This window comes from the organism of the source record quoted next, unplaced genomic scaffold (assembly GCF_019419815.1).
Source record: "Pyrus x bretschneideri cultivar Hongxiangsu unplaced genomic scaffold, Pyrus_bretschneideri_v1 Contig24, whole genome shotgun sequence".
NCBI lineage: Eukaryota > Viridiplantae > Streptophyta > Magnoliopsida > Rosales > Rosaceae > Pyrus > Pyrus x bretschneideri.
The window spans coordinates 5,715,700-5,730,824 of record NW_025999546.1 but is presented as its reverse complement, the minus strand read 5'-3'; the positions used below and the strand labels follow the sequence as shown (position 1 = coordinate 5,730,824).

The 15,125-nt window shown below is 36.4% G+C and overlaps 2 protein-coding genes across 2 annotated transcripts; one reads left to right on the top strand and one right to left on the bottom strand.

Moving 5' to 3' along the window:
- Positions 1 to 2,028: 2,028 nt before the first annotated feature.
- LOC103945851 (zinc finger A20 and AN1 domain-containing stress-associated protein 5-like) lies at positions 2,029 to 3,018 on the bottom strand. Its single transcript, XM_009356437.3, has one exon. It carries the CDS (start codon positions 2,864 to 2,866, stop codon positions 2,369 to 2,371), a length of 498 nt encoding a protein of 165 aa, XP_009354712.1. The 5' UTR covers positions 2,867 to 3,018; the 3' UTR covers positions 2,029 to 2,368.
- A 9,350-nt stretch (positions 3,019 to 12,368) lies between these two features.
- LOC103945852 (UDP-glucose flavonoid 3-O-glucosyltransferase 7-like) lies at positions 12,369 to 14,037 on the top strand. The gene has a single exon (XM_009356438.3). The coding sequence runs from the start codon at positions 12,492 to 12,494 to the stop codon at positions 13,995 to 13,997; it is 1,506 nt and encodes a 501-aa protein (XP_009354713.2). The 5' UTR covers positions 12,369 to 12,491; the 3' UTR covers positions 13,998 to 14,037.
- Positions 14,038 to 15,125: the final 1,088 nt, after the last annotated feature.

Below are 15,125 nucleotides of genomic sequence, written 5' to 3'. Positions count from 1 at the left end.
TTATTGGATGCTTCTGCATAATCAAACTCGAGTAAATGTTGTCGCCACCACCATCACAACCATAATTGCCGCCACCACTATCACAACCATCATTGCAATCGTGAGTAAATGTTGCCGCCACCACCATCACAACCATAATTGCCACATTGTATCCACAACAACCACAGCCATCACCATCATCATGGCCGCCACTGCCACCAACACCACCATAACCACAATCCCATCACTGCCATCACAACTATAACCACAACCCCGACCTCTAACACCTCCGCTACCGCTGCCCTTACCAAACTAGCTCTAAGTGTTAGTTGCCTCTCCATCTCTAATATCACTAAACGGTCCAATATCCTAATGGATAAAGTGTTTGAGTTCTATCCATTCATTTCGGGCTCGAAACTCCTCCTCCTTCTAAATTATGTATTAGTTTCAAGCTCTCCCTTCGCACTAACAATAATAAAATGAAAAATAAATAAAAAATAAAGCATCAATACTCGCTTTGAAAAAAAAAAAAGGGGTTTTGGGTCATAACCGTTAATTATTAACAGAATATTTTTGGGATTATTTAGTTTAAATCATTGTCAAGTTTTCCCCTTCATATTATAAAACAAGAGGCTACTTATTGCTACTGACAGACCAGAATTTCAGACTTTATCTTACCCAACAAGAAACAGAAGAAGCTCCAACGACACAAAGACAAGAGTTTTACTTTTTTTTTTCTTATTTCTGAAGGATTTGGGGGATTATTGTCAATTTAGCTCTTAATGATGGATTATTTGATGGGGAACAGGCTTTCGTGTAGTACCCGCCAAGTCCAACCTTGCATGTTGAGGTTGGTGCTTACAATTTGACCTTATATCTCTATTTACTAAATTACATTTTCAACATTTTCCTTGTCATATTTCACATTTGTCATATTTTCCCATTATCTTTGTGCAAGCGTGCAAAAGAGTCATAGTAGTTTAAAACAATAAAAAAATATATAAATTAAATAAATAAAAGAAAAAATAGAGCAATAATTCCTGAACTTCAACATACTAGAAGTTTCGATCACTAAACTAAATAAGTGTGAGTATTTGTTCCTAAATTTGTTATAATGTGAAGCATCGGTCTTTTTGCCGCTCTAAGTAACCATAGCAAACCTGCCTCTTCAAGACAATCATTTAGCTTTAGCAGTTTCACTTTACATTTCCATTTTCCACTAAGAAGCTAAGAACTATGCTTCCAAGTCCAGGTTCCAACAAACCCAAACCCCACAAAACGATGAAGACAAAACTCAACAACTTCCCGAGTCGTCCGATGTCAGATACATGCATCTATGCATGCATACCCATTCACAGAATCACATTAACAAAAAAAATACATGGACCTTTCTCACAACTTTTCATGTCACTCAAAGGTCACGAAACAGGTGGTCCCCACACCCACCATGGGCCCCACCACACAACTCAATTGATATGCATCCACGCCACGCGCACTCATCCACGTCATCTATTCTATTCTACGCGCCCACCAACGCTCAACCTCAACCGTTGATCTCGTCGTCCTCGAGATCCCCTCCACACATCACTTTGAGCTTGTTTCCTGCATAGAACACACTTTGAATGCTTTTAAAAATTAAAAATATTTTTTCTAAAAACATTTTCAATTATTTTAAAATTAGATTCAAACAAACTCTTTACATTAAAAACAGCCAGCAATTATCGCACGCAAATGTTCCTTTCACCTCACGTCCAACGCTTTACAGCTTTTACAGTCAAAACCGCGCACACGTCAGCTTCGCATAGGCCCGCCCGCCAACATGCCGATGCGATATATTGAAGTCTTTTGAAATAATCGCGATAAAATTAATAATTCTAAAACCTCATCTCGTGTCAATTCCCCGGACCCCAGTGCTTCCCACCATCGGCAACCGAATTTCCAGTTGCGAATATTAAATGACGAAAAACACCCTGTCCCTTCCTGGATTGTACATTCAACTGCCACTCAAATTTGCAGGGAGAAGAAAATATATTAAAATTACAAAAAAGCTGAACATTCAACAATCACATCGAATATCGTAAATCATCACAATAATTTTTATCATTTCCAATCCACGACAAAAAAAAAAAAAAAAAGAACACAAAAATATAATTAAAGTTTAAAAAAAAAAAAATTCAGAGAGAATTTGATCAACGAAGCGATCAATCTCCATCTCTAAATTCCATTTTGCTCTTCGTCTAAACGATCGCTGATGATCTCCGGGAGAGAGACGCGCCATGAGAACCGATCGAGCCACAAATACCTATTCAAATTTTCTCGAGAAAATTCCGAAACTTTTTCAGTCGTTTCCGTTTCTACAAATTCAATCGATGTATAATTATCAAACCAGTCAGACCCGGACAATCTTCGCGGCTTTGACCACGGGGTTTTCTCTCGCGATGGCCTCGCGACCGGCGGCCTTGTAGTCGTAGCTGCACACATGGCGGTCGGAGTACCGGTGCTCGGAGCAGAAGAGATCGCCGCACCGGCACCGGAATCCGGTCAACCCGACCTTTCTCCGGCATCCGGAGCACCGATTGACCACGCGCCTATTCGGCGATTCGTCCGATCTCGCGATCTCCAACGCCGTCGTCTTCCGGAAGGTCTCGGCCTGGGCCTCGAAGCTGAAGGATGAGGTAGATCTCGGACTTTTCTCTGCAGAGAACTTCAAAATCGCCGCGGACGAAGACGACGATGATGTGGTGGCGGCGGCCGATGCGGCGTTGAAGCACTTCTGGCACATGTTGTTGGTGGAGGGATTACCGGTGACGCCGCAGTTGTTGACGCAGTGCGTTAGAGTTTCGGGGACCTTGAACTCCGTCTCTTCCTTCTCGGCTCTCTGTGCCATTTTTTTCACTCAAATTCTGATCGATCGATCGATCTCTCTCCTCCTCTTTTTTTTCCTTCTGTTTTTTTTGGAGATATAGATAGATGGAAAGAAAGAAAAATAGAGGGTGTGGTTTTTCTAGAGAGAGAGGAAGAAAAAGTTGTGGTTTTTAGAGAGAGAGAGAGGAGAGGTTTGGACGGGCGATGGGAGCAGAGAAATGGGGAGGGGGATATTATGAAGAACGATGGGCCTCAGAGAGACGCGTATAGAACAATTTTGCCATTCAGTTTTACCGAAATACCCTTCGTGCTTTTCTTTGATTATTACCTTTTTGGCTTTTTACCAAAATGGTCTATGAGATTTGTCTAACTTCTCATTTTAGTTTTTGAGATTTGAAATCAATATTAGAGATCATTGAGATTGTCCACCGTCAATCATTTTGATCATTCGGGTGAAAAATTATGTTAAATAAGGATTAAAATGAAAAAATTACCCTCAATAATATAAACAATAGCCAAAATAATTTAACAAAAATTGAGGGCATTTTTATCAGTTTATCTTTATTTTATAGAGATTTTTCATAGACTGATCAAAATAATTAATTGTGGACAAACTCATGGACCAATTATATCGATTTCAAATATCAGGGACTAAAATGAGGAGTTATGCAAATATCAGAGTGACAAAACAGCCTTACCCTTTTGCTTAAACAAATTAAAGTGAAAAAAGGAATAATTGATTTTTTTTTTAATTTTTAATTTTTTAATATATAAGATACTATCAATAATAAAGTGCGGAAAATGCGCTAAATTTCACAAAAGACTTGTCTTACTAATTAAGTAGTGATATCTATACACTTTTTTTAATATCTCATACCCTTATTATTTTTTGCCTATTAATTTTGTTCAATTCATTTGATTCAACAACATAAAATTAATAAAGGTGTGTGAGAGGTGAAGTTGGATGTGTCAATATCTTAACAACATCATCCTAATAATTTTGTTGGAACTTGCTTTTGACAAAAATCGAGTTAAGACCTATTACTTTAAGCAAAAATTGCTAAAAAGATTCAAAAGTAAAATTCTTCGTAGACTCTGTGTACCTAATGTTTGTTTGGCATTGGATTAGTTGTTTTACCAACAGGATCCTCTTTGGATTATTTTGGTGAGGATATGAGGATTCGTGAATCGTGTCCATTCATCATACATCGTACAGTTAGTTTTTGTTAGTATTATTTGTGTTTAATTTTAAATAAAAATATTTAAAATAATTTTTGATCAAACAATGTCCGATAAACGAACACGATTGACGGATTCTCGTAACCCTCACACAGAGAATCCGGATTCATTGTTCTAGATTTGGTTCTGACGTGGTAATCGTCATTATTGAGAAAAGGTCAATCCTGACAAAGCTTATTTTAAGGTTCGGTGGGACCGCCGTTTTACCCACATGGAGCATATTAGCAACATGCCGCCGTCCAATTGCTTCTATTGGTTGCGGATTTTAATTTCTTTAGTGTTACGAGTTTTATCTAAGCGTTACAAAAATATATTATATCTTTATGCATAAAATTAATTAATAATTTTATGAACCACTCGATAGTACAAATATTAAGGAAGAAAAATTAAAAATTTAGATTCATCCCCGCATGCAAAAAACTTCTTGTCATGTTGATCATATAAACCCGCATCTTATACAAGAATTGATTCCTAATTACGAACGAATATAGTGATTCTCATGATTTGCCATAAAAGCCATTATATAAAAAGAATGCTTCAAAAGCATGTTCTTGCTTCCTTTTACCTTTAAATTGTCCTCCATCTGGACAAAAGCTGCCTCTCATGGTCTGGGATGCCTTGCCAATTCAGGGCCACTGACCTCTTTACTGTACAAAATTTCATAAAAGTAAAGTAGCTCATGTCCCTTTTCTTTCTCTTCACTCTTTAAAATAGTTATTCTCACAAAAAACCTTCATGAAAATAAGCTCCAAGTGAGAGGTACATGTTGTCATACTCTTTACCACCTCCAGGCAACGAGGAAGCCTAGAGGCAAGCATGTACAACTTCTAGCTTCCGCAAGGGACATCATTTGTTTTCGAATGGTAGAAGATAAGATTATACTATTTCCTGATGAATAAGACGTCAATGTGGCAAAAAAAAAAACTCAAAATGAATACAAAAATTAGAAATAGTTTTTCAGTACAAATCTTAACATGTAAAATATTAACTTCATCGTTTCTTTATAACATGTAAACTAACAAAATTATGTAGCAAGGTGACCGTCATGGATGGAGGCAGCATATGGCCATTGGGAGCAATTGCCCTCACTCAACTTCTTTTGTGATTAAAAATTGCTCTGACTAAAAATATAAATTACTCCTCACATTCTATACTTTTCTTACCCTCTCACTCTCTTTAGTCATGTAATTCTTCTCATTAGTTAATGGTTGATAATTTTAGCATTCTAAACATCAGTTATCCAAAATCATGTAATTAAACAGTAAGTTAATAACATTATATTGAATTTTTAACTTAATTTTATCATTTAAAATTGCCCGATTAAAAAGTGTTTCTGGCTCCGTCCGGGATGACCGTCACACAAAAATTTATCGGGAATTACGAATAGTATTTCGATTTGGTTGGTGTGAGGTATATTTTCTGTCATCCACTCGCAAGAAAGAAGCAAATAATATATTGTTTTTGTTGGTGCATGTTGTTATGTTGCATGGGTAAAAGAGGACCCAAATTTATATTATTTAAAAAAAATTAAAATGAAAGGGACCCTATAAGAATGCAAGTGGAAGGGTAAAATGGGAAATGGGGAAATATGGAAAGCTCCAGTGGCCAATTTCCCGCGTCCAGCTCCTATTATGGCCAAGCCGCCCTATCTGACCCGTTTCGTTTTCTCTTAAACAAAGAAGTCGCTCTCGGTCATCGTCCGGCGTACACGTGTGTGTCCCACGTGTCGCGACTCCACTCGTATACGTGTACCAGTATGAGGCCAAACTAATACGCAACGGTGCTTGTTAAATCTTTGTCGGTTTCACCAACTTTCCAATGTTGCGTTAAGATTTTAGCTGATATTTTGCTTAATATCAAGTTCGAAACAATATCAGTTAAAAAATGATAGGAGAATAAAGATCCAATTTGATAACATTAAGCATTTTTTGATGGTGAGTTTTTCGTTTTCGATCCCAAGTTCGTAGTTCAAGTCACGTTCACGATTTGTGGTCTTCAACTCGAGTCTCGTAGTCTCCCCTTAGTTCCAACTCCAACCACATTGTTGTATCGAATTCGCGGGTGAGTGTGGCAAGGTGGATTTAGTTAGTGGTTAACACAGTGTTCACGCACTAGGATATGACAATCTTGTAATAAGAATAGGATATACTTCTTTTAAAGAGTGTGTCAATAATGTGATTAATTTATATATTCACGTATTATTGTTATTAAAAATATACACTATCATTATGTGTGCTTTTTGAGACCTAGAGATCGCAATAAAACATAGGTAAATTCCTTCAAGAATGCATAAAATACATATTAGAAAATTCAAAAAATTAACTTATTTTTTCAATGTTTGGAAATGTTGAAATATGAGGCCATGGCAATACCATCTTATTTCATTCCCCCTTGATTTACACTGTGCCTATGTTTGGTATGCGGGAAATGAAGTTTGGGAATGAAAATTACTTTCTTTCCCATTTTTGATAAATTTGCCGTGAGAAAAATTATGTAATTAATACTGCTGGCTATTAAGACATGTTTCCTTAAGAGAAATGAATCAACAAAAAATGTGTGTCATTTTTTTTTCTTTTATTTATGAAACAATATTATCTGCACCTATGAGGTAGGGCAGTGGGTTAAGTCTCAAAATGCTACAATAATGTGGTTCAAATTCCTTTTTTTTTAGGGTCAATATCAACAATGCATTTCATCCAATGATAAATCTAATCCAAAACAAAAAGCAATGACACAATCAAACCTAAATGAACAAAGTGTTGAATTGAATCGTAACAGTCTCTACTGGGGTTTATTACTCATTTTTGTACTTGTTGTTTTATTTTCCAATTATTTCTTTAATTAAAACAAAAAAAGAATAGATAGTAGGAATTCTCTTATCCCATTTGGAAATATATCATCTCATAATTATTTATGGCCGTTTATGTCTCTAGCATGAGTCCATGACCACTTGATAAAATGTGGAGGAAAGTAGGACAAATGGCCAATACTACTAGAAGGATTCCTCTTTCAATCATGTTTTCGTTCACTTGGAATCTGGGCTCTTGTACTTCATTTTTACTTACTTCATTTTTTTTCCCTTTCTTTTTTTATTCCCTTCTATCATTCCTTAAGTCTCATAGGTTTGATCATGTAGAATCTGACTCATTTTATCATTGAGCGTAAGGTACGAAATAAATCATAAACATCTTGTTCTTTCTTGAAAAATGTATGATCTCTAATGAACTTTTAAGTAGGATTCGAATCCAGATAAATCGATGACCATCTGTCAGAGAAAAAGAATGAATGAATCTTGTAGGATTCCCAAGAAATTCTTCAATTTCTTCCAGAAGCACATGCATATTAATCTGCTTCTCACGTTCCGTGAATAGTCGGAATATTGAGGAATATCCGGTGGGAATCGAACATAAGACCTCTCACTTGTAAGTGAAGAGAAATACTACTAAACCGTAATGAACTAAATAACATTCTTATTCATTTTTTAAACGATCAAAGAAAAACAAACGTGGACGAGTCCTATTGCATTTGAGTATGACATACTTGCAAAACGACAATATGATATGATCAAAAAAGACAAGTTTAGCTCATACACATTCATTCTCATCTCAATGCGTAGTAGACAACTAGACATGCCTAAACTGATTATTATTTCGTGGAAAGTTCACATCCCCGAATGGGATAAGCTCTTTAATATTTGTATTTCATTTTTAAGCAAAGTTTCCACGTTACAAATATGGTCCTTAAGCCAATTTATATTTTTATACATTTTTATTTTTGAAAAGGAGATTCCAGGGGAAATACAAAAGTCACTTTCTCGGCCACGGTTTAGAAATAGCGTAGCTGTTTCTCAACTTTATCGATCAGCGCCAATGAATAAACTAATCCTAATGCTGCTGTTAGCGTTAATGTTAATCAATCGAAGAAGTGTGGGCTAATCTGATCCCCACCACCTGACCTGACTGGGTCCAACGGATAGTGACCTCTACTTGGTATTAGAAGGTCAAACACGGTGACATCGACGGCTGTGATTGGATGCCACGCGGTTCAAACGTGGCGGACGTACCCTGTTGGATGCCAAGTGGGTAAAAACGGCTCGGTCGGTCACAATAAATTTTTTTATTATGACGAGAATACAGATGATACATTATATGTTTTTATGTAAATAGTACAAAATTTTATTTTTAAGTTATTAAATTTTTATCACGCATATCTCTTTACTTATATAATGACGTGTAATGTACTAACTTGTATACCGATCACATTGAAAAATATTTTGTCGATCACGTATGAGATTATGAGATGGCCCAGTTGCCCTTCCCGCCTCAGCTGCGGCACTTCCCCTTGATTCGACTGGGCGTGTGGGGCCATCCTTCGTGATAACGTTAAGGTTAAATCATATTATTACTAAGTGATTGTAAGTATAAGTTCACTCTTCCTTTTTAATGTAAAAAATATTGTTTGTTAAGAAAAAAAAAATTCATCTTATATTATTCCTCTTCCATATGTTCCCAAATTGTATTAATAATCTATGAATAAATTACATTTTCCACTCTCAAATTTTGGTCAAATTTCAAATGCATACAACGTTTTCAATTCCTTCTTTTATATATCGATGTGGACATCTTGGGCCCCACAATATTTGTGCGACTTGGATAAAAAAAAAAATATATATATATATATATATTATTCAAAAAAATCAATTTGAAAAATAAAATTACGAATACTAACTGAGAACATCAAATTAAAACATGATTATTCATATCAATTTAGTAATTTTTCATGTAGGAGAACTATCCAGAGGAGTACCGCGGGCGAGCTAGGGAGGGTGGCTACAATCCTGCAACATACTAGTGAATGGATTTTTTGTTTTATGATTATATATATAGAGAGTTTCCTTGAATAACTGTTTTATATTTAGTAGATGTGACATGTCATGTTTAGCTTTACAAGTATTCATTCATGCCAGACCCTAGCAATTTTTTGACGATCTGATCACTCTACCGAGTGGGACGGTCGCCCCGGAAGCACTACCTTAATAGTGGAAGAGCGGTGATTTGCAAGAGAAGACCCAGTTTGAAGCGTGCAAGTCCGAGCAGCCAATAGCACTTATCAACAACAAAATTCTACAAGGATTCTCACTAGTCGGTCTATGGAGAATAACACCCGAGGAGGAGGGACTAATCCTTAAAGGAAGTTCCAGAGAATTTTTGTGGCGACCATAATGTGATACTAAGTGCTCGGAATAAGGGCTGTCAAACTAGACAAGCAAGCAAGTAAAAGTCCAATGATGATGGGAAAGACCATATGCGATACTTACCAAGACCACATGAATCAGTTATCAAATTCACTTACTATATGTCGAGGGAGGTAATGTTTTTTGAAAGAGGTACAAATTACGTTTGTGGAACCCACGCTTGTGCAGCCTCTTGGCACACACGCTGTTCTCTTATAAGCCATACCCAACCATTGAGCTGAAATAAGCCATAGGGAGAAAATATATATTGGGCTAAATTCCCCTCTAAAATTAAGTATGGCTTAAATAATTATGGACCCATCAAGCTATCATATTTCAAACTTTTTTTTTTTTGTTTTTTACTTATAATTCAATGACTATGATCAAATGAGATCAAATATAACAGGAAAAGAAAAAAGATTTGATGATCCAAAATTAAATCTAACGTCTAAAGTAATTTAAAAAAAATATTTTGATAAAATTTCACTTAAAACTTTATAAATACCTATGTATTTGTATGATTTTTAATTACTTATCGAAATTTAAATATTTTTATATTAAAACGTTCATAAAAAAATTAAGATAATCCACAACTATTTTATTTTCAAAATACTTACCTAAAAAAAAAATAGATTAAAATTATTATTTAAAAATTTCGGGCTAAAATTTTAAGTTATAACCATTGGAGGAGAAAAGCAATTTCTGGATTATGACTAAAAAATTTATGACTTAAATTTTTAAGCTTTATTCTCAAGAGTTGGGGATAGCCTTAGGATTTTCATTGATACTTTGTTAGGCCCTTGTGGGCTAAAGCATCTAGGGGGTGTTTGTTTTCCCTCACTAAAGTTCACTGGACTGGACTGGACTAAGGGTTAGTCCAGTCCCGTGTTTGTTCCCCATAGGTCTTAGAGTTAATGAGATTAGCTCTCACTCGTCCCGACTAAAACAGGGCCTGGTCAGTCTTAGCTAAGCCCCCCAAAAACCATGGGATTGCTAATCCCGTCTCCAAACTTGCGTAGAACGATTGCATGCATCAAGTCTTGTGAACTGCAAATCTGCAAGAATGCTTCTGGGTAACTCTGTTTGCCAACCCATGTCCAGATATGAAACCCAGCACCACCCACTGCCTAAATCTCAACATCAAAATTCAAAACATATATGCAAAATGATAACAACAATCCCAATAGCAAAATTCTTCCTTATTCCCGAAAATTCCCAAAAAATTTCCAAAAGTTTTTCCTTTTCTCCAGAAAATTTCAGAAAGAATAGATAGAGAAGGGGAGATAGTAGCTTTGGGACAAAGAAAAATGAAGAGACAAAGAGGGAAAGGAGAGTAGCACGGGGACGATTTACAAGAAAAATGATTTGAAGGATGTTGTGTTGCAGGAAAAAAGATGGAGAAAAGAAGTGATAGGGGACGAAACTAAAGAGGAAGAAAAGGGAAGAACTCTCTAGAACGAGAGGTGGAGTGTCTGCTTTAGAAATAAAAAAGAAAAAGCTTGATTTAGTTATAAAATATTATTAGATGTGTATTATATAATATAATATTATAGTTATTAATTATCCTGTTTTTTAGTCCGACACTGCACCAAACGCATCATTAAGTCAATCCAACTTAGTCTAGTCTAAGCCAGTCTAGCTTAACCCCTGAAGTTAGTACAGTCCGAGATAGTCCGATACAACAAATGCACCCTAAATATGGCAAGGAGGAATATTACCTTGTCACGCACAACATAGGTGACATCCCTGCCGAGCCGACGTGCTCTCTGCACCTCATGTGATGGATTCACCCAAAACATGAAAATGGGTTGGTGGGCTCAGCAGGCTCATCAAAGCCTAATTGTTCTCAACAAGTCCAGATGGACTAGCGGATTTAGCCCAACAAGCCTCAACATGTAAAGATCCAACAAAACTCCCCATGTTATTGAAGAGTATTCCGTACACGAGTTGGTAATTTCTTATATGACTCGTTAATACAATACGTAAACGATACAAAAATAATAGGTTTTAGATCAACACGATAACTAATTGGATCATTATCGGATCACACAATAAAAATCCGTTAATAATGGATCCTTAACAATTTTACATAAAAATGACACGCGGATAACACGTTTCGACATGTTAAGAAAAAAATTATTTTGATGGTCTTAATTATTTTGATGGTCTTATTTTGATGCAATAAACGTAATGACACAGGCACTATAAATTGACTGTTTCAATTCGATTTCTTTCTAGAAAAACAATAAACGTAATGACACAGGCACATCCTTCCATTAGTCCACCCATGAAAAATGAAATAGACATTTATGTGACTATCTTACATAGCATGTTTGAAAAAAAAAGTTCATTGCAATGTTTATGTTTTCTATAATGTACTATCAAGAAAATTTATTTACAAGACCATATCAACATATTATAATAAATAGTTCTAAATAGTTTGAGTTCATTATTGAATTTGAAATTTTAAACCCCGCTCAAGTTTGGCACGTACAAAAAACAAGTTAAGCTTAAACAATGTGGTGCTATTCGGTTTGGGTCGACTCATTTACAATTCTATCCATTCGTCTTTATAAATATAGCACTAGGCTTGTTTATTTTTTTTTCTTTATTATTAGTCAATTTTCATGTTTAAGAATTCAATCACCAGAGATACAAACCTTAAGACTTAGTTTGGTATTGCTATACTTAGTTTGGTATTGCTATGCTTTGAAAAAAAACTACTTTTGCTGTGCTGTGATAATAAGCTCATTTTTGCTTCTTCACATTTTCTGTTTCTTTTTTTTTTTACCCAAAACTGTGAAAATAAGCTATTTTTAAGTGTTTACCAAACACATTTTGAGCTTAGCTTTTTTTTATACCCATTTTTTATAAAAACACCTCAGTACCAAACTAGTACTTAATCACCGAATACCTTGGTATCGAATTTAAATTCTAATGCGACCAAAATGATGTACGTATGCAATGACATAACGAACACCATATGCTTCAAAACTTCAAAGCCATTTTAGTCTTGCAACTTGCCAGCCCAGAATATAAATTTTTTTTTTTAAAATAAACAAATCCTTAAATCCCAAGTCTCAATGTAATATATTGAATCTTTCAACACCTTGTTTAGTATCAACTCTCTTCATCACCATCCTTGGAGCTGCTTTGTGCATTCTGTCAAGTCCCCATGGAAACTAAATCCCACGAGCAGCTTCACATTTTCTTCTTCCCATATATGATTCAAGGCCACTTCATACCCCTTATAAACATGGCCAAACTATTTGCTTCTCGTGGTGTAAAATCCACCCTAATAACCACCCCTCTCAATGCACCTCTCTTTTCCAAAGAAATCCAAAGCAGCAAGAAGTTGGGATTCGACGTTGAAATCCTTGTCATCAAGTTCCCAACTGAGGAAGTAGGGTTGCCTCAAGGATGTGAAAATGGTAACCTAGCTACCACCAGTGAGATGAACGAAAAGTTCATCAAAGCCACCTTCCTTCTTCAACCACAAATTGAGCAGATTTTAGACGAACACCGCCCTCATTGCCTTGTTGCAGACGTTTTCTTTCCTTGGGCAACAGATGTTGCTGCCAAGTTTGGTATTCCAAGGATCATATTTCATGGCATCGGTTTTTTCGCTTTGTGTGCTTCTCTTAGTGTGGCGTTGTACGAGCCTCACGCGAAGCTGTCTTCTGATTCAGAAGTTTTTACGATTCCTAATTTTCCAGTTGAGATCAAGCTGACAAAAAGCCAAATGCCGACTTTTCCCAAGCAAAGTTCTGAATTCACCAAGTTGTTTAAAGAGGCGATGGAGAGCGAGGAAAAGAGCTATGGGTTCATTGTTAACAGCTTTTATGAACTTGAACCGGCTTTTGCAGACCATTACAGGACAGTGTTTGGGAGGAAGGCATGGCATATAGGCCCGGTTTCATCAGTCAGTAAGGCAGCAGATGACGAAGGCTCCCTTGATCAGCACGAGTGCTTGAATTGGCTTAATTCTAAGAAACCCAATTCAGTTGTTTACATATGTTTCGGAAGCACAACCAATTTCATTGACTCTCAGCTCCTAGAAATTGCAGCGGGGCTTGAGGCTTCTGGGCAGGAGTTCATTTGGGTTGTGAAGAGAGAAAAGAATGATGAAGAAGAGTGGCTCCCCGAAGGGTTTGAGAAGAGAATGGAAGGTAAAGGACTGATTATAAGAGGTTGGGCTCCGCAAGTGCCGATTCTTGAGCACCAAGCAATCGGAGCCTTCGTGACTCATTGTGGGTGGAACTCTATCCTTGAAGGAGTGTCTGCTGGGGTGCCAATGATCACATGGCCCGTGTCGGCTGACCAGTTTTACAATGAGAAGTTGGTGACTGAGGTACTGAAAACTGGGGTTGTTGTTGGTGTTAAACAATGGGGTACAGTTCTAGATGTGAAGAAGGAAGCCAGTGTGAAGAGGGAAGCCATAGAAAAGGCTGTAAATCAAGTGATGGTGAGTGAAGAAGCAGATGAAATGAGAGGCAGAGCCAGGGCACTTAGAGAGATGGCAACGAGGGCTGTTGAAGAAGGTGGTTCATCTTTCTCAGATTTAACTGCTCTAATTCAGGAATTGGGGTCCCTTGGAGCATGCCCTACTTTCAGCCAAAATACCATCACTTTTTGTGTTTGTATGTGTCTATTTTTTTGGCATCTATGCGGAAAACTTTGAATTAATAGCAAATGAAAGAAAAAGAGTATATTTTTCTTTATACAAGTGATATTGGGACAGGGAAATCGAATTCAAAGAATATTATCATAGATTCATAACATGGTGGATTAATTCCATAAGTCAAAATATGTTTTCTCCTAAAAAATCAAAGCAAAAAATGATCCAAATGAATAATTTCTTCAAGGCAGAAAGTAAATACATATTTTTATAAGCTCCACCAGCCCTTCCCCTCGCAAAGTAGGGTGGAAGAAATTTAAAAAAAAATTCATTGATGTAAAAAGATTTAGAGTACAAAATTTCAAAGATCAATTTTGTCAAATTTGACGGATTAAATTATTGTATCCCATGACATTGTAAGGTTAAGCCAATTATCTCTCTTTAGTGTATATAATATTATTTGTTCAAAAAATAAAATAAAATAATTCTATCCCATGGAAAATAGCAATCTAAGTACATTTTTTTTAAACTCAGTGCACTTGTCTACCAAGTTACAAGTTCTGATATATACCAACTCTATCATCCAGTTTCTTTAGTTAATTTGTTGAAGGTTGTTTACTAAACTGTCTAGAATCGGGTAAAGAGTGATGTTGATTTCATACAAATTGTTTACAAATTCAATCAAGAATTGGAATAGAAACCAATTGATTACTAAACTATCCTTGGTCTAAATAAATTATTTTATGTGATAATTAAGAAAATTGTTGTAGCATGAATTTACCGAGGGAAAAGAGAGGGAAAAGAGATTGTAGTATTAGATTGTCGTGACCCAGTTGAGAGAAAAGTGATTTACACCTTGTTTGGAGTATCGACCTTGTCAGGGGATTCCAACAGGGCAAGGAAGGCCTATGTCTGGATGTCATGTTAGGCGGTGTCCCATTCCTACTCTGTTGGGACTACGGACCGACCAGTGAAGAGAAGATTATTGGGATAGCCTATTGTGTTCAACGAAGAAGATGGGTTTGGAGTCTTGCAACCCCCTGATGACTCCCTGGTCACAATCAACCAGAGGATGCTGGGGATGAAGTTTCCGACTCTGACAGGGGTAGGAACTGTCATAGGTGATCAAACATCGGCGAGAGTATGTTATGCCTCACTAGTAAAGGTAAAGACCAAAGTGGCGACCGACCA